The sequence below is a fragment of the Haematobia irritans genome, chromosome 1 (assembly GCF_050003625.1).
Source record: "Haematobia irritans isolate KBUSLIRL chromosome 1, ASM5000362v1, whole genome shotgun sequence".
NCBI lineage: Eukaryota > Metazoa > Arthropoda > Insecta > Diptera > Muscidae > Haematobia > Haematobia irritans.
In genome coordinates, this window is record NC_134397.1 from 267,183,094 (window position 1) to 267,203,706 (window position 20,613).

Genomic DNA, 20,613 nt, shown 5'->3' on the forward strand with positions numbered 1-20,613 from the left:
TATTTCTGTAGACTTTAGACTTGACGTAGCCCCACAAAAAATAGTCTAAAGGCGTCAAATCGCATGATCTTGGTGGCCAACTTACCGGTCCATTTCTTGAGATGAATTGTTCTCCGAAGTTTTCCCTCAAAATGGCCATAGAATCGCGAGCTGTGTGGCATGTAGCGCCATCTTGTTGAAACCACATGTCAACCAAGTTCAGTTCTTCCATTTTTGGCAACAAAAAGTTTGTTAGCATCGAACGATAGCGATCGCCATTCACCGTAACGTTGCGTCCAACAGCATCTTTGAAAAAATACGGTCCAATGATTCCACCAGCGTACAAACCACACCAAACAGTGCATTTTTCGGGATGCATGGGCAGTTCTTGAACGGCTTCTGGTTGCTCTTCACTCCAAATGCGGCAATTTTGCTTATTTACGTAGCCATTCAACCAGAAATGAGCCTCATCGCTGAACAAAATTTGTCGATAAAAAAGCGGATTTTCTGCCAACTTTTCTAGGGCCCATTCACTGAAAATTCGACGTTGTGGCAGATCGTAAGTCTATTCATGATGAAATGTCAAAGCATACTGAGCATCTTTCTCTTTGACACCATGTCTGAAATCCCACGTGATCTGTCAAATACTAATGCATGAAAATCCTAACCTCAAAAGAATCACCCTTTATTTTACTCTCACAAAAACGTGTATCGGATTAAGTTTTTATCGGTCCATTTGGTAATGCCTCCATATAGACCGACTTCACTTCTTGAGGGTGTAGAAGGCGCCCTGATCATGAAAATTGCTTGAAACTCAATGTAACATTTCCAGATTTTACTTCTGCAGATTTAAGATTTCAAATCAATTATTTTATAATTTTCTTGCACACCTACAAGAGATGTTAATGATTCCTCTAAAACTCAAACAAACATGGTTCTTATAAATCCAGAATCTGATATAGACCTCATAGGTGAAATCTTTAAATTTATCTTCGGGAAGTGTCCTCAAGTCCTCAAGCCCTCCTGAAATTTCAAAGGAAACCCTAATATTTGGTTCATGGTCTGTCTTGTTTGATACAAGAACAAATGCCACTGAAATTGGAAACAATATATACATATATATAATTTATGGTGTCTGAGACCAATATTTCGATACGTTACAAACGGAAAGTTAATAACCGCCCACCCAATGGTGGATGGTGGAAAAATATCGTCTTGATGAAACAGGCGTTTTGTTCTTAGAATTATGATACTCGACTTAAAAATGGATATCTTTGGGCAGTTTGTTCCAACCTGAAATTTTAATTGAATTTAAAGATTTTGAGCTTCTCTTAAAGATTTTCGTATTGTTTCCAAGCCAAATATGTGTCTTCTATAAAATAAAGACTTTTGGTTTTAATGCTATCCAGCCTTAAATCTAGCCTCTATAACATAAATATGTTTCACTCTATTTATGCGATATATTAACAAACCTATTCTTGTGCAAATAAATGTCATCCTAGAATTTTCTTTGTTACCGCAGCAAAATAAAAGAACAAAATTTTGGATATTTGAACAAAAGAACTTGTTTATTAATTACACATCAAATATCAAATTTGCAAAACCTTTCTATCTTCGCAAAAGCTTCGCAGCCTTGCGAATAAATTTCTTTAGAGTTGCAATTTTCGAATAAACACCAGGATAATTTCTGTGAGCACATCCATATCCCCATGATACGATACCAACTTGTTTACCTTTATAGACAGCGGGACCTCCAGAATCTCCAGAACACGAATCCTTGATGCCAGGCTTCGAAGCACAAAACATTGTTTTTGTTATGCGAGTAACATCTTTGTAAAGCCTTTGGCATTTACCGCGTTTAGTAAGTGGGACTACGACACTTCGCAAATGTCGGGAAGCTGACCTACCATTTTCCGATGTTAAACCCCAGCCTGAAACTCGAACACGCATACCTTTTCTCAGACGCCCTGAGAAGAGTTTAATTTTTCTTATGTTACGTCCTCTCATGCGTCTGTCTAGTCTTAGCAGAGCCACATCATTTGACATTGTTCGCCTGGAATAGGATTTTGGTACGGCCAGTTTAGTTACCCTTCGTGTGATACCAGAACCTCCAAGCCTATTCGTACCGCCAACAACAGCTAGTCGACTCGGGTTAACTCCAAATACACAATGGGCCGCAGTTAATGCCAAATACTCACTGTACAACGATGCTCCACATATGAATTTATTGTCCAGTTTGATGTACAGCATATATGGGGTGTTTGCCACGAAACCCTTTGTGCCACCAATAATTCGATTTAGATCATCATCTATACTAGATACCACTGAACTCATATTAAGTGCAAGTAAAAGGAATGTGAAAACTCCGAAATTTTTAAAACGCATGTTCACACTTTTCGACGTTTACCAAAGAAATAATCAACACAAACTTGAAGATAGCTTAGCTAAATATGCAAAAAAAAATTCAAAATATGCAAATATATTAGCATTCCCGTGTTTCTGTGTATACCCACTACAATAAAATAGAGATGAGGGTATACTAAGTTTGCTATTGTGTTAGTAATACTTTTAAATATCGAAAGTCGACTTTATATGAAGTATATTCATAGCTATGGTCCTGGCTACTCATAAGAGATAAGATTCTAACTTTTCTTCACCTCAAAGGAGTAAAGATAATGGCGTATGCGGATAACATTGTTCTGATGGTGTCAGGAAACCTTCTGAACACAATTTCTGATATACTGTATGAGGCTTTACAGTTTCTATTCCGACTCGACAAAGAACTATGGTTTGGGCGTTCACCCAAAGAAGTCTGAGCTGGTGCTCTTCACTAGAGGATGGAAAACCATCGGCTACAAGGCCCACAATTTCAAGAAACGATATTGGCCCTCTCAAAATCGCCAAAGTACTTGGGAGTGGTCTTGGACTCCTGACTAAACTGGCTGGAAATTACAACAGTACGTCTAATGAAGGCCTATGCCGCAATGTACGCGTGCCATAAGCTGGTCGGGGAATGCTGGGCAATGAAGATATCCCTCTTTCACTGGTTTTTTACAGCGATTTTTAGACCAGTAGCTACCTATGGACGCCACGTCTGGTGGACCATTACCATCAGAATCATATAAAAAAATTCAACAGGATAACAAGTATATATGGCCGTAAGTTCGACCAGGCCGAATCTTATGTACCCTCCACCATGGATAGCGTAGAAACTTCTACGAAAGACTGTCATCCATAATCGAATTACTTGGGTTGTGGTATCTTAAATCGTTTTCTAAATTGTGAGTTAGTCCATACGTGGTAAGGTATGGACTAAGTCTACAAATAATTAGGAATCGATATGGACTTTTGCACGGTACGTAGGGAGCCAAAATTGAAATATGAGGGTCGCTTATATGGGGGCTATATACAATTATGTACTTGATATGGATCAATTTTTGTGTGATTGGGGATCGATTTATATGAGGGCTATATATAACTATAGACCGATATGGACCTAGTTAGGCATGGTTGTTAAAAGCCATATACTAGCACAATGTACCAAATTTCAACTGACTCAGATAAAATTTGCTCCTCCAAGAGGCTCCAAAACCAAATCTCGGGATCGGGACTTATATGGACTACTTTTGGTTAAATATCATATATCAAAAGACACCGAAGGTCAAATCTGGGGATCGGTTTATATGGGGGTTATATATAATTATGGACAGATATGAACCAATTCCTGTATGGTTGTTGGATACCATATAGTAACATCACGTACCAAATTTCAACCGAATCGGATGAATTTTGCTCTTCTAAGGGGCTCCGGGGCCAAATCTGGGGATCGATTTATATGGGGGCTATATATAATTATGGACCGATTTCGACACATTTTGGCATGGGTGTTTGAGGCCATATATTAACACCACATACCAAATATCAACTGAATCAGATGAATTTTGGTCTTCCAAATGGCTCCGGAGGTCAAATCTGGTGATGGTTTATATGGGGGCTATACATAATTATGCACCGATGTGGACCAATTTTTGGATGGTCATTAGAGACCATATACTAACAGGTTGGCTGATAAGTCCCCGGTCTAATAAAGAAAAACACATTTTCTTGTCAAAATTCGTTTTTATTATTCAACATAGTTCCCTTCAGGAGCGATACAACAATTATAACGACCTTCCAATTTTTTGATACCATTTTGGTAGTACTCCTTCGGTTTTGCCTCAAAATAGGCCTCAATTTTGGCGATCACCTCTTCATTGCAGCCAAATTTTTTCGCTGCGAGCATCCTTTTGAGGTTTGAGAACAAGAAAAAGTTGCTGGGGGCCAGATCTGGAGAATACGGTGGGTGGGGAAGCAATTCGAAGCCCAATTCATGAATTTTTGCCATCGTTCTCATTGACTTGTGGCACGGTGCGTTGTCTTGGTGGAACAACACTTCTTTCTTCTTAATATGGGGCCGTTTTGCCGCAATTTCGACCTTCAAACTCTCCAATAACGCCATAAATTAGACACTGTTGATGGTTTTTCCCTTCTCAAGATAATCGATAACAATTATTCCATGCGCATCCCAAAAAACAGAGGCCATTACTTTGCCAGCGGACTTTTGAGTCTTTCCACGCTTCGGAGACGGTTCACCGGTCGCTGTCCACTCAGCCGACTGTCGATTGGACTCAGGAGTGTAGTGATAGAGCCATGTTTCATCCATTGTCACATATCGACTGAAAAACTCTTGTGTATTACGAGTTAACAGCTGCAAACACCGCTCAGAATCATCAACACGTTGTTATTTTTGGTCAAATGTGAGCTCGCGCGGCACCCATTTTGCACAGAGCTTCCGCATATCCAAATATTGATGAATGATATGACCAACACGTTCCTTTGATATCTTTAAGGTCTCTGCTATCTCGATCAACTTCATTTTACGGTCATTCAAAATCATTTTGTGGAGTTTTTTGATGTTTTCGTCGGTAACCACCTCTTTCGGGCGTCCATGGAACCTGTTGCTTCAGTTGGGCAACACCTAAGGACGTACTATATAGCCACTCGGCATGTATATAAGGGCAGTCTGAGATTGATTTTCTCAAGTATATGCGACTGGGAGGAAAGGCGCATACTTTTTGGGGATCTTAACATTTGTACAGATGGATCGAAAATTAATGAAGGTACGGGTAATGGTATTTACTGCGAAGAGTTAAGAATCAGGGATTCATATAAATTGGATAGCACATGCAATATCTTTCAGGCTGAGGTATTTTGCTATTGCCAAAGCTGTATTCAAAGCGATATTCAGAATCGATATCTGTTCCTTTATCGACAGCCAAGCGGCAATAAAGGCCTGGATAATGAGAACATAACGTCGACGGCCGTCAGCTGCTGACGTACAGAGCTTAGGGCTCTCACTGAACAGCATAGTGTTACTCTGTGCTTGGTACCTGGACATTATGGAATAAGGGGCAAGGGGAGACAGATGTGCTGGCTAAGGAAGATGCACGCGGCAGGCATAAAAAGAACGTCGTTACGGATGGGGGACGAAAGTTATAGACGTTCTTCCCCCTTTATCTTTTTATACTTATAGAGTCAATGTCAATTACAATGATGTATGGGAAGAACGATGGGATTTCTCTGGGGGTTGCGAGCAAACCAAGCTGAAATGCATAAACTCTGGATTTCTTAACGATTTATGATATTTGTCGATGGTGCCTATAGAAGACTCTTACCAGACTCTTTCTGTGTCAACGGACACATTATCTTTTAAAAGAAACAGGATACTGGGTTCTTTGTTCTTTCAGGATATTACGGATTTCCGGGAATGTAATCTGAAGAATATACTTGCCTTTATTAAGGCTTCTGGATGGGAAACCTAGAGACCCAAATGAGACGCAAATGATATGGGTTGATTCTGGCGGAGGAAGATAGATAATGAAGAGGAAAGAAAGAAAACTATGAGAAACCACAATGGACAAACGTGGTCTAAGTGGAAACCAAATACCTTTCTAAGGATTTGGTTTCATCCTCTCTAACCAAACCTAATATTGGCTGGCAAGAAATGTTGAGATGATTTAACAATGTCCGCCTGCCAGTATGTTATAACCATGCTATATCCCTCAGTACCTATTGAAAATTACTTCGTCCGTCTTATAGCCGTGTCCGAGTGGTATTTCACATTACGTTGAAACCACTTAGAAAAGCATTGATACACTCAGAAATGTCACCAGAGGGTGGTATAATTCACCGCTGAAAAACTTTTTGGTGTTCGATCGAAATTGACTTTAAACCTAGGACCCTATGAATACAAGACGGGCGTGCCAACCGTTGCATTACGGTGGTTGATAATTGCGTATTCAGTCTACTGGATTTAAATCTCGAATCATCTGAAATTTATTTCATAACCTCCCCCCGTGTTCCCAACAAATTTCAAGTAAATTGACGAAAGAGGAGGGAAAAGATGAGTTCCCTTCCCCGATCAGATATCGAAAAATCATCTATACTGAATTAATTTATTCACCTGCTATCAAGTATCTTGTAAACTCCAATTAAATCTATTTTTTAAAAGAATAGAGCACCATCTAAAGTTCAATTCTTTTGAAAAATGGAAGTTCCCTTCTCAAATCAAATATCAAAAAATAAAGTAAGAGATTTTTGTCTAGATATTTTAGTCAATATTCAATGTTGGGCAAAGGAGAAGTTTTGCTTCGCTACCAAATTTGGAAAAATAAAGTTGTATATCTATTTCTAGAGTCCATCAACGTTCCCTGAAAATCTCAAGCAAATCGGACGACGTAAGTCGAGGTCGACTTAAAAATTGACCTATAGATTTTAGAGTTTTTTGTTTTTTGAAAATCAAGTCCAGTTGACTAATGGACTACTAATATTGGTCAATATCGTGTAATCGACTTTTTGTAGTGATTTTAAATCAATAGACTTTCCTGAGGCCCAGTGGCGACCACCTACATAGTTAAGATATGAAAATGGGTTAAAATATGAAAATGGAAAATAATGTTCATGATGTGCAGAAGTTCAAAGCCACTTGGTCCGACTTTATGAGCCAGTGTCTTATGATGAAATGCATCTTGTGAATTCCAGAAAACCGCCCGAAAAGTTTTTACTTAAACTTATTGGTCACTTACTAGCCTTAAGTCTGCGGATATAACACAATTAGTCGGCTAGTGACCTCGGTTAGGTTATGTATAGTGTCAGCCAATTATTTTAGGTTCAGTTAGACTATTTGGTCCATTATGATGGAATAAGGTATTGAACTCCTCTTTTATCAATGAAGGATTCTGTGTTCAGCTCAATGAAAAGGGACCTTATTTTTATAGCCGAGTCCATAAGGAGTAGTGGTCACCAACTTGCCTCTATTCTGCGGATATAATAAAATTAGCCGACGAGTGATCTTGGTTAAGTTAGGTAAGGTATAGGCTCAGTTAGTTTCATGCCATTCAGTCCATTATGATGGAATAAGGTATTGAACTCCTCTCTTATCAACGAAGGCTCGATTCTATGTTCAGCTCAATGACAAGGGACCACAGACTCATATTGGTCACTTTCTAGCCCTTATTCTGCGGATTGAATAAAAGTAACCATTATTTTTCCAATTGTGTTTCTGTTATCTTTTTTTATAATTTACCTATAACTAACCAACACATACACATATACATACATAACATCCATTTATAATAACAAACAGTTCTCAATGAATTTTCTAACCCTGGTAATTTTGGTAAATACACCTGGATATCTTTTGCGACCACAACCCATGCCATAGGAGATGATACCAATCAACGTTCCGTTATATACAGCAGGACCACCAGAGTCTCCTGTACAAGCATCCTTAAGGCCAGCTTCAGAAGCACAAAACATGGTCTTCGTTACAGGAATATACTTTCGATATTGATTTTTACAATTCCTTCTACCCACCACTGGTATTATGGCTCTACGCAGATGTGAAGCTGGGACCTTAGCAAACTCGCGCCTTAAGCCCCAGCCTACGATTTTAATTTTCATGCCTTGTCTCATGCGACCCGTATACAATGGAATAGGGCTTATTCGGGGTCCTGACATGGGTGAGAGCAATTTAAACACCGCCACATCATAGTTCATATTGAATAGGGAAAAATTTTTTGGTTTCATAATTTTCTCTACATGACATGTCACACCAGGTTCGGTGAATGTATTCACCCCTCCGACAATGGTTAAATCTTCCGGTTTGAGGCCCATAATGCAATGAGCTGCTGAAACCACAAAAAACTCCGTTAATAATGCTCCGCCACATATGAATTCCAAGCCCAAAAACACTTGTACCACATAGGGATTATTTCCAACGAATCCTCTAGATCCACCAACAATGCGGGCCAGCTGTTTTGGCATCACCTCGGTTGATGAAAATCCACACAACTTGATTAGGACAATAAAATATATTGCGATTTTAAGACGCATCACAAAATACTACTGAATTAAATGATTAAGCGAAAATTCTATTCACAACAAATGTTTGAGATCATTCCACTATCGGAAACAATCGCAAAATGTTTAACACCAAATTGTGAATAATAAGGTGCGGATACATTATTTGCTCTGATGATCATGTAGAACCTTGGCGTCAGTTATCCAAATAGATTTTTTTTTTTTAAATTAAATAATAACAACAATATTACTAACACCAACGCAAACGTTATGAAATATTTAATACCTATAAAACAAAATAACAGAAACAGATGGCCTCCAAAGTGTATAAAACTAAGCACAATTAAATATTAAATTATGTATATTATTCTTCAAAAACTGTTTTTAAGCAACATACATATGGGCATTAGAATATATTTAATAATAATAAAATAATAATTTTGAATAGATGATTAAATAACATAAATATAAAAATACACAAAATAAATAATTAAAAATTTATTTTCTACATTTTTAATTTATTTTCTATTAAACACTTTATGAATTTCTTTTCATCTTAAGATAATGCAGAGGAATTACATAAAAATAAGCAAGGAAAGTCTAAAGTCGGGCGGGGCCGACTATATTATACCCTACATCACTTTGAAGATCCACATATTCGATACCATATCAAATTCGTCAAATATGCTGCTCTCAAGGCGATAACACATGCTGTTTTTTTTTTCAAATGTCTATTCTCTTGGTTCCGAATGTCTATTCTCTGTACTCCGTATACTCATTCTAATATTTAAAGTAAATAGTATTTAGACGTAAGCATATCAAATTTTTGGCCTTATCATAAAACAGTTTTCCGAAACAACATACAAGCGGTTTCACAGAAATTGCTCTCTTTTGATTCTCTCGCGGTGTTATGTTGATATCTTTCGTCAACCCTCCCGGTTTCCATCTCCATTTCTATCTCTATACTCTCTCTCTTTGTCTGTCGCTCTCTGAATAAAATATCACCCCATATATACGTTTACTTGAAATTTGTAAATTTTTATATGTTTACATTCACACATATTATTTTTATGAAATATTCATGCCTCAAACATTTAGTGTTAGTTCAGGAATATTACATGTTTGCACTTAAATATATTGTGTTTAATAATTGTGCCCAAAACACATTTCGTTTATATCGGAACACATGAAAAACACATTTTTCTAACAGTGTATATATAAAGGCTTTGTCCATACACAATTTGTCAATTGCTCACAAAAAGTCTCGTGTCGATTGATCGAAAGGCTTATGAGCACGGTTACCACTCGATCCCAAAATAATCTACTGAAATTAGGAGAACATTTTACCAAAAAACTTTGTCAAAATTTTATTTCTATAGAAACTTTTGGAAAAATTTTATTTCTATTTTGTCAACATTTTATTTCTCTAGACAATTTTGTTAAAAATTTATTTCTTTATAAAATTTTATCGAAATTTTATTTCTGTAGAAAATTTTGTCAAAATTTTTTTTCTAAGGGCTTTGACCAAAATAAATTTGACAAACATAGTTTTACTCTGTTGGCTAAGTTACACTTGTAGTTTAGTCAATGCATGGTTTTAAGCTGAAACCAAAAACAACAATAATGATTAAAGAATAAAACCAACAATAACAAAACAAAACGAAATATGTATTTCTTTGACAATTTTTTCAAAATTTTATTTTTATAGAAAACTAGCGTAACCCGGCCCGCTTCGCTGCGCCTTCCGAAGCGTATTTGTAGGAACATTTTGCGTTAACTTAATCAACCATATCCTTCGTGCTGAAAACTAATTCGAAAAGATTTGAATTCTTTCAAACAAATCGGACTACTTGCTTTTTCGTTTATAGGTACAAATACGGCGGATATGCATATGTAAAACGGTTCGTCTTAAAAAATGTTCTGTATTTAAGTAGTTGGACAAACTTCTACATTTCTTGTGAATTTTAAGTGTGATTTGTCAAGGAAAGGTATCCTTCTCCTCAACATATCTGAAAATTAAGCACTATATTATAATAACATAGAAAGAATTACTGTTTCCCATCTAATAAATCGGAAAAAGCAAAAGTAGTAAACAATTTTACCACATTAACATTTGCTAAACTGTTGGAAAATGATGCATCCTCTGCCAATTTCATGTAAATTTAAGTTCTTTACTAAAAAGAAGTCTGGCAGAAGCCTCTGCAAAAATCATAAAATTCCCATTTACGGACAACCCTCTACTTTCAATTTAAGAAAAAAAAACACGGACAAAAGGGAACCCTCTCCCCACCTTCGCTCCACTCTGACCTGATGTTGGACTATCACGTACAATATATTAACATAATTTCATAACTACTCAATGGTCCCTATAAATTCAATCGAAGTAAATCGACAAAGTTTATTTCAATTTTCCACTTCCCCAACCAGATATCGAAAAATCATATACTAATTTAAAAATCATGTATAAATTTAATCACCTCCTCCTACGTTCCCTGTAAATTTCAAGTAGATCGGAGAAGTTTAAATTTTGCTTATTGTTTTAAAGGGACGTCACTTTCCCCGATACAATATCGACAAACACCGTAGTGAATAGCACCCCTAACCTTCCCTGAAAATTCTTGAAACTTTCGTTCGTTCATCACCTTCCTCCACTGCCTTTGTAAATTTCAAGAAAACTTAAGATTTTTTTTTTTTGAAGTTTTAGAGAAGGACCTACTCCCCGACCAAATATCGAAAAGTGATGTAGCGTATCTTTTGTAAAGGTCCCAGAAAATGTCAAGCAAATTAGAAGCCTAAAGGGGCTGCCTCTCTTCCGTCCAAATATCACAAAATCAGGTATCAACTATTAATATCGTAACCTCTCCCCAGTCCTCTGTAAATTTCAAGTAACTCGGTAAAGATTAATTGTTTCTCTGTATGTATTATTTTTATTAAAAAATCAGGAACCTGATATAAATATCATAACCTCACTCATTTTTCCGTAAAATTTCAGTCGGGGGAGTTTAGTTTTGTTTTCACTGTACTTTAAAAAAAAAGTCGGGCAAAGGGGTGGTCCCCCTCCCCGACCAAATATCGAAAAATAATGTAGCGGATTTTTGTCTAGATGCCAACCCCAACATTCAATGAAAATTTCAAGCAAATCGCATAATTTTGTTGCAAGTTTAAAAAAGTAGGGCAAGGGGGAGGTCCCCTCCCCGTCCATATATGAAACCATCAGGTACCCCATATTAATTCCATAACCTCACCGCATGTTCTCTGTAAATCTCAGATAATTTAGAGAATTTTAGTTTTTTCACTGTACTTTAAAAAAGTCGAACAAAGGGGAGGTCCCCCTCCTATAAGTAGCGGATCTTTCTCTAGATACCAAACCCAACCTTCAATGAAAATTTCAAGCAAATCGGTCAACTTTGCTCCAATTCTCAAAAAGTCCGACAAAGGGGAGGTCACCCTCCGCGACCAGGTGTCAAAAAATGAGGTACCCTATTTTCACCACATGAACGCCCCCTACGATCTCTGAAAGTTTCAAGTAAATCGGTTCAGCCGTTTCGGAGCCAACTCGGAACATACAAACAAACAAATAAACAAACATAGATTGAATTTTATATATATATAGATTGTATCAAAATTGTATTTCTTTAGAAAATTTTATCAAAGTTTTATTTCTTTAGAAAATTTTGTTAAAATTGTATTTCTTTAGAAAATTTTATCAAAATTTAAAATTTTTTCAATATTTTATTTCTTTAGAAAATTTTATCAAAATTTTATTTCTGTAGAAAATTTTGTCAAAATTTTATTTCTTTAGAAAATTTTGTCAACATTTTATTTCTAAGGGCTTTGCCCAAAATAAATCTGACAAGCATAGTTTTACTCTGTTGGCTAAGCTACACTTGTAGTTTAGTCAATGCATGGTTTTAAGCTGAAACCAAAAACAACAATAACGATTGAAGAATAAAACCAACAATAACAAAACAAAACGAAAATTTTATTTCTTTAGAAAATTTTGTCAAAATTTTATTTCTATAGAAAATTGTATTAAAATTTTATTTCTTTAAAAAATGTTATCAAAATTTTATTTGTATAGAAAATTTTTGAACATTTTATTTCTTTAGAAAATTTTATTTTTATAGAAAATTTTTTTCAACATTTTATTTCTTTAGAAAATTTTATCAAAATTTTTTTTATAGAAAATTTTTTCAACATTTTATTTCTTTAGAACATTTTATCAAAAGTTTATTTCTTTAGGAAATTTTGTCAAAATTTTATTTCTTTAGAAAATTTTATCAAAACTTTATTTCTTTAGAAAATTTTGTCAAATTATTATTTCTTTAGAAAATTTTATCAAAAGTTTATTTCTTTAGAAAATTTTGTCAAAATTTTATTTCCTTAGAAAATTTTTCAAAATATTATTTTTTTTAAACAACTTTGTCAAAATTGTATTTCTTTGAAAATTTGTGAAGTACCTCTTAGTTGGAGAGGAATAATTTGCAGAATTTACCAAAACACCAAGAATTCTACCAATCTACCAAACTGTAAAAAATTTACCTTTTTTGGTAGAATTCTACCAACTGTGGCAACCGTGGATATAAGCCCGAAAGTAAACAGCAGCCGACTATATGGGTGTTTAAAGATGAGCCAAATCTAACTAAAGTTGCGCACGAAGCTCTTCCAAGCAAATGATCGGAAAACCTGGACAATGCAATCGTTGCAATCGTGCCACTAGGTTAGGTTAGGTTAGGTTATGTGGCAGCCCGATGTATCAGGCTCACTTAGACTATTCAGTCCATTGTGATACCACAGTGGTGAACTTCTCTCTTATCACTGAGTGCTGCCCGATTCCATGTTAAGCTCAATGACAAGGGACCTCCTTTTATAGCCGAGTCCGAACGGCGTTCCACATTCCAGTGAAACCACTTAGAGAAGCTTTGAAACCCTCAGAAATGTCACCAGTATTACTGAGGTGGGATAATCCACCGCTGAAAAACTTTTTGGTGTTCGGTCGTAGCAGGAATCGAACACACGACCTTGTGTATGCAAGGCGGGCATGCTAACCATTGCACCACGGTGGCTCCCCATCGTGCCACTAGAAAAACACAAAATAGTGAATTCTTAGTGATACACAACCATTTGTTGTCTTCCAACAAATCAGTAAAACTAACGGCCGTAGAGGATCACTCCTTACAACGACAATCCACACTCTCACACATTGGCTCAAACAACTGCATTTTTGAGCACTGAAAACTTCAATCTGATGGATCGTACACTGAAAAAAATATTGTCGTGAAGCCAAAGATTTCATGTCTTTAAAATACGAATGTAAATTTTGCTTAGCATAGAAGACGCATTTCTATAATATAAAGTTTTTTTCCTTGTCCAAAAGTCGACAACTTTTCAATGAAGTCGTATTGTCCTTATATTCACTTAAAAATGGGTATCATAACATGAAAGAAAAATGTTGTGAGGTAAGGTCAACTTGGCTTTAATAATTCAGAAAAAATCTTTAAAATTAATGAAATTGTCTTTAAATTTGTTGTCTTTTTGCATGTTGACTACAAAGCAAAAAATCGTTCGAAAATAGGACATGTTTTTCAACACTTTATTTTAAAGATGTTTTTTACTTGAAACATAGCATAATTTCTACTGAAAGTCGAGTCTGAATTTGGAAAATCAAGTTGTCGTTAACTCGTTTTTAAAGGATTTTGATAGCATATGAAGAATAAAAGCTGAAAAAACGAAAAACTCAAATTTGCTTCCTAGAATCAAGTACACAAAACCCAAATTTAAAAGAGAATTGCGTCTTAAAAGTATCCTTACTTATACTAGCCGCTTCTTTGGCTCGGAATCAATACTAAAATTGTTAAAGTAAAGTCAAAATCTTTGGAATCGGGCATGCTTTTTTTCAGTGTATAGTCCTGACTTGGCATAAGTGCTTCAAAAAATTGTTCAAACGCATTCAAACTTCAGATTATGTCAAAAATTTTGGTCTACAAAATGGTGTAGAATATAATATAGTCGGAACCTTTCATTACTTAAACGTAATTCCTCTACATACGAAACAAACTCCTAATTTTACTTCATTAGAGTTTAGAATTCCCTTTTTATACCCTGCGCCATTCTGTGGAACAGGGTATTATAAGTTATTTTTAACTACATTAGTTCAATATTTAAAGTCGGATGTTTTGTAAGAATTCAGATTAGAACAACCCGACTTTAAAGATGAATTTTTGTTTTTCTATTTGAGTCCCTACAACTGAAAATTCATAGATTTTAAACACTTTCTACACAACGTTTTAATTATACTTGATGTTGTTGTCAATAAATGTTCAATGTACCTTGAACCCTGGGTTTGGTTTCCATTGATAAATGTGAAAATCAAATAAAATTGTTGCCTAAATTGACGGCCTTGTTTATTCTGAAGATCCCCATAAGCGCCAAATGGTTTCAAATTTTCAAATAACAAAGCATTTAAAAGTCTACACAAACCATTTGGGCAAATAGACTACTAAGTAAACTCCACTTCAAGTGTTTTAAATATTTTTGGGTTTTACTAAAGATCTATTCTAAACCAGTTCCAATGACAGCTCATTGTTTGCAAGCTCACAATAGCATTATGGTATATTGCATTCATTCGTGAAGGAATTGAAGCGTGATATTGCGATTGCTTCATATTTGGGTGAAAAACTACAAGTGGCCATCGTTAGAACCCTCCAATATTTAAATGTAAATAAATCTTTGGTTTCTCGTACCATTGCACAACCAAAGAAAAAATACTTTCCTCCGGAACGAAGTTTTAGACAAACGAAATTCACCTTTCTTATAAAGTATCTTCTCATTGATCAAATAAATCCGAATTTACGATTAGAGTTGTCACACTTTGTCGTTTTTGTCTCTAAGCTGTTTTCGCTTTTTTTTAAAGAAAATTTTTTGCGTCAAAAGAAAAGTTTGCTTGTCTAAAAAGAAAACTCTTCTTTCAGAACACATGATACTGGCAAAGGCCAGACTTGCTCGTGAACTGAACATATCACGAAAACGGATGCAACAATGCAATTCCAAAAAGATCAATAGCACTCCGATGCACAAAAAAGTTAGATTGAAAAGAGCCAAGAAGGTAGTTAGGGAGCCACCGTGCTGCAATGGTTGGCATGCCCGCCTTGCATTCACAGGTTCGTGGGTTCAAGCCCAGTTTCGACCAAACACCAAAAAGTTTTTCACCTCCTCAGTAATGCTGGTGACATTTCTGAGTGTCTGAAAGCTTATCTAAGTGCAATATGGTACGGCGTTCGGACTCAGCTATAAAATGGAGGTCCCTTGTCATTGAATTTAACTTAGAATCGGGCAGCACTCAGTGATAAGAGGGAATGGACAATGGACTGAATAGTCTAAGTGAGCCTGAAATATCGGGTAGCCACTATACCTAACCTAACGCTAAGTGGTTAGATGTGAACAGAACAGTTCATCACTTGTGGTATCACAATGGACTGAATGGTCTAAGTGAGACTGAAATAATGGACTGTCACTTCAATTAGGATAGGTTAGGCATAGTGGCAGCGCGATTTGTTTAGGATGCCTATGAGTGTTCAGTCGAATGTGATACCACAGGTAGTGAAAAATCCTCTCTTTTCAAGTCATCAGCATTACTGAGGGGGTAATCCACAGCTGAAAACCTGTTTGGTGTTCGGTAGAAACTGGGGTTGAATCTAGGACCATAGTATGTATACAAGGCGGTCACCCTAACTAATATACCTAACTTAATCTCACCTAGCTGAAAATACAGCTTCCTTCCAGTCCACTTCTCATGTCCATGTTGCCCACAGGGCGTTCCAAGGCACAGTCCATCATCAATCACAGCAGTCGCTCACTTCATAACCGCTGGTCGAATTGCCCATGTGAAGCCCAACTTCCCAGCGGAAACGGTGGGACTCGCATACGAGCATGATGAACTCCGTCGCTCTAAGCCTGTTGATTCTAGAATCAGAGAAGCGATCAAGAGATTAGTAAGTTACTCGACGAGCACAAGCGGAAGACATTGTAAGAGCACCTGAAGCAATGTAATCTAGGCACAGGAAGAGGTAAGTTGTGGTCCACAGTGAGAGCCCTCTCGAAGCCCGTTACAATGAATGCTGGCATCTCATTCACTTTTGGCGGTGTGAGGGTGACTGATCCGAAGAGATGGTTTAGATTTTTCAAATGATACTTTGTAGAGCATTCCGAGACTGGTAGAGCGAAAAGGAGAATCATTCGTCGCATTCGTGGTCTCCGATCCAACGATACACCACAATTTACTACTGCCGAAGCTACCAATGTCTACGACGCACTCAGAAAAATGTGAACCCTCTATTTCACTAAAGCCAATTTAACTTTATTTTAGTGCGTGAAGTTATTATGTTTGGAGAAGGTTTACTTTACTCTAATATTTTTTTTTTCGTACGTTAGTTAAATAAACTAAAAAACGTGAAAAAAAACTTATATACAAAATTAACTTATACACAAAATAGTTCATTATTTCTTTAAATTTGTAAATTTTACTACAAATGCGCACATCTTAAACTTCGTATATCACTAAAGACATTCTTGCAATTTTGAACTGCAATTTTTTCGTTCTTACTTCAAAAGTTTCTTTAACAAGTGAAAAAAATTACTATTCTAATAAATTTTCTTGAATTTCTCGAGAAAAAATTTACTTATTTTTAAGATAATGGCATGATGTCAGCGTTTGTAATACTATTTAGTTAATTTTTTTTAAATATAATATAAATTTTCTAAAATTAACCAAAATTTTTCTTCCTGGTGGGTTCACGGATTTTTCAGTGCAGCGCGCAATCATCGAAGGCGCTGGGCCCGACGGAATTTTTATGCTAAGGCTGAATCATTTGGGAATACTGTGGGTCCAGTACAAGACCAGACTCTCTAATTTGTCTTTGAAATCACACATTAAAGCCGGTATGGAAAATGGGTAGGGCGATTCCACTACTGAAGCCAGGTAAAGACTCGAGCAAGGGCGAAGCATACAGACCGATTCCTCCCGCCAGTAACTAAGGTACTTGAGGCATTCCTTCTTCCCAGCCTTATGGAGAATATTCCATCTGCCAACCATCAACATGGATTCCGAAAAATACGTGAACTCACATCTGATAAAAGTGATACGCGGTGGTATATCAGATCTGCTAGAATACTGCCCTTGGAACTGAGAAAGGATGTCTCCACAGCACACTTTTGGATCACCTTTATGTGGAGACCACGATCCTCTCAGTACACAGATACAAGTATATGTTGCCAAGCAGTACCTCTTCGGTTGCTATCGCAGTAATCATCCAAACCAACATCTTATAGATAGACAACCACCACCCAGGATTGCGTGGGTATATCTACAGAGAGATATAGTCTCTAAATGAGGCAGCATATATGGTAGGTCTGAACAGCATTCATGAGGATACTGTAGCTGAAGCGGTAAGAAGGTAGAAGGTTAATCCTGTTCTCGGATTCTGACCACTTCCCACTGCACACTAGAGTAGTTTTGAGCCAACTAAAATCGGCCAAATGCAGCCACATCAATTTCTATCTATCAGTGATTGATAGCAGCGTAGCTGACGTGTGTCCCATCTGTAATGAAGGCCACAACCAACCAAACCTACCCGCCTCACTACCAGATCACTCTGGACGCATGCCATCCCAGCAAAAAAGTTTGGAAGTTCTTCCAAAGGCACAAATTTAAAAGCACTTCCAGAAGATGCACTCCCAATGATGTTCTTTATTTTAACTACCCTGGAAGTTCTTTTAATTCAATTTTTTATACTTCATTTTTTCATACTTTTAATGGGTAATTTTAAATTTTTTTTGTTTCAAATAGCTTAAAAACAGAGTAAGAATTCATAAAATGGTACAAATCATTTAAATTTTGTCGAAAAAATGCTAAATCCTATTTGAAAAAATTGTGCATTTTTAAAAATATTTAAGGTCAAACGTTTCCGACAAGCGTTAGAATCCATTAAAAATTATAAACAATTATAAAAATTATTTATTTGATAAAATATCACAGAATTTTTAAATTTACATCCAAAACATTGAATTCGGATCACACCTAAAGAAGTGATGTAAATTCAGTGCAACGACTGTTGAAATGGAGGACTTCCGTCCTATGACAAGCCCATGTTAAATTCATCGCTTCTGCGTCAATTTTGCACCACTTCCGGATCCAAAAAGGACATTTTTTGCTGGGATAGTAGTCGCAGAGTTCCTCTATCTGGATACAAGCTGATGTACTAATAGCGCAATAGCCACCGTGGTTCGTGAGTTCAAACCCCGTTTCAACTAAACCCCAACAAGTTTCCCAACGGCAAATTATCATCTCTCAATAATACTGGGGACAATTCTGAGTGTTTCAAAGCTTCTCTAAGTGATTTCACTGCAATGTAGAACGACGTTTGAACTCGACTATAAAAAGTACGTCCCTTGTCAGTGAGCTTGACAAAGAATCGGACAGCACACAGTGGTAAGAGAGAAGTTCACAACTGTGGTATCACAGCCCAGCAAAAAATAATTGGAAGTTGTTCCAAAGGCAAAACTTTAGAAGCACTTTCAAAAATGTCCTTCCCAGGATGTTTTTTATTTTAACTACATAGGAACTTCCTTTAATTCAATTTTTTGTTACTCATTGTTTTCATATTTTTAAAGGATAATTCTAACTTTGCGGTTTCAAATATATTAAGAACAGAGTAAGAATTAATAAAATGGTACAAATCATTCAATTTTTTTCGAAAACAATGCTCAATCCCTTCCGGAAAATTTGCGAATTTCTAAACAATTGAGGTCAAGCGTATCAGACAAACGTTAGAATGTAAAGGGTGATTTGTTAAGAGCTTGATAACTTTTTTTAAAAAAAAAACGCATAAAATTTGCAAAATCTCATCGGTTCTTTATTTGAAACGTTAGATTGGTCCATGACATTTACTTTTTGAAGATAATTTCATTTAAATGTTGACCGCGGCTGCGTCTTAGGTGGTCCATTCGGAAAGTCCAATTTTGGGCAACTTTTTCGAGCATTTCGGCCGGAATAGCCCGAATTTCTTCGGAAATGTTGTCTTCCAAAGCTGGAATAGTTGCTGGCTTATTTCTGTAGACTTTAGACTTGACGTATCCCCACAAAAAATAGTCTAAAGGCGTCAAATCGCATGATCTTGGTGGCCAACTTACCGGTCCATTTCTTGAGATGAATTGTTCTCCGAAGTTTTCCCTCAAAATGGCCATAGAATCGCGAGCTGTGTGGCATGTAGCGCCATCTTGTTGAAACCACATGTCAACCAAGTTCAGTTCTTCCATTTTTGGCAACAAAAAGTTTGTTAGCATCGAACGATAGCGATCGCCATTCACCGTAACGTTGCGTCCAACAGCATCTTTGAAAAAATACGGTCCAATGATTCCACCAGCGTACAAACCACACCAAACAGTGCATTTTTCGGGATGCATGGGCAGTTCTTTAACGGCTTCTGGTTGCTCTTCACTCCAAATGCGGCAATTTTGCTTATTTACGTAGCCATTCAACCAGAAATGAGCCTCATCGCTGAACAAAATTTGTCGATAAAAAAGCGGATTTTCTGCCAACTTTTCTAGGGCCCATTCACTGAAAATTCGACGTTGTGGCTCGTTAGTAAGTCTATTCATGATGAAATGTCAAAGCATACTGAGCATCTTTCTCTTTGACACCATGTCTGAAATCCCACGTGATCTGTCAAATACTAATGCATGAAAATCCTAACCTCAAAAGAATCACCCTTTATTAAAATTCATTAAAACTAATGAACATAATTTGTTTGGCACAATATCACAAAATTTTTTAAATCACACCCAAAACACTGAATCCTTAGGAAGTGATGCAAATTCAGTGGAAAAAGAACATTTTCACTACTTTTTTGGCGACGTTTTTTTTTTGGTTTTGCTGGGAATGTTAGGTTAGGTTAGGTGGCATCCCGATGTATCAGGCTCACTTAGACTATTCAGTTCATTGTGATACCACATTAGTGAACTTCTCTCTTATCACTGAGTGCTGCCCTATTCCATGTTAAGCTTAATGACAAGGGACCTCCTTTTTATAGCCGAGTCCGATCGGCGTTCCACATTGCAGTGAAACCACTTATAGAAGCTTTAAAAACCTCAGAAATGTTACCAGCATTACTGAGGTGGGATAATCCACCGCTGAAAAACTTTTTGGTGTTCGGTCGAAGCAGGAATCGAACCCACGAC

The 20,613-nt window shown here is 36.6% G+C and overlaps 1 protein-coding gene across 1 annotated transcript; it reads right to left on the bottom strand.

Moving 5' to 3' along the window:
• Positions 1-1,587: 1,587 nt before the first annotated feature.
• Positions 1,588-2,313, bottom strand: LOC142236365 (seminase-like). Its single transcript, XM_075307612.1, has one exon. The coding sequence runs from the start codon at positions 2,311-2,313 to the stop codon at positions 1,588-1,590; it is 726 nt and encodes a 241-aa protein (XP_075163727.1).
• Between the last annotated feature and the right edge of the window lie 18,300 nt (positions 2,314-20,613).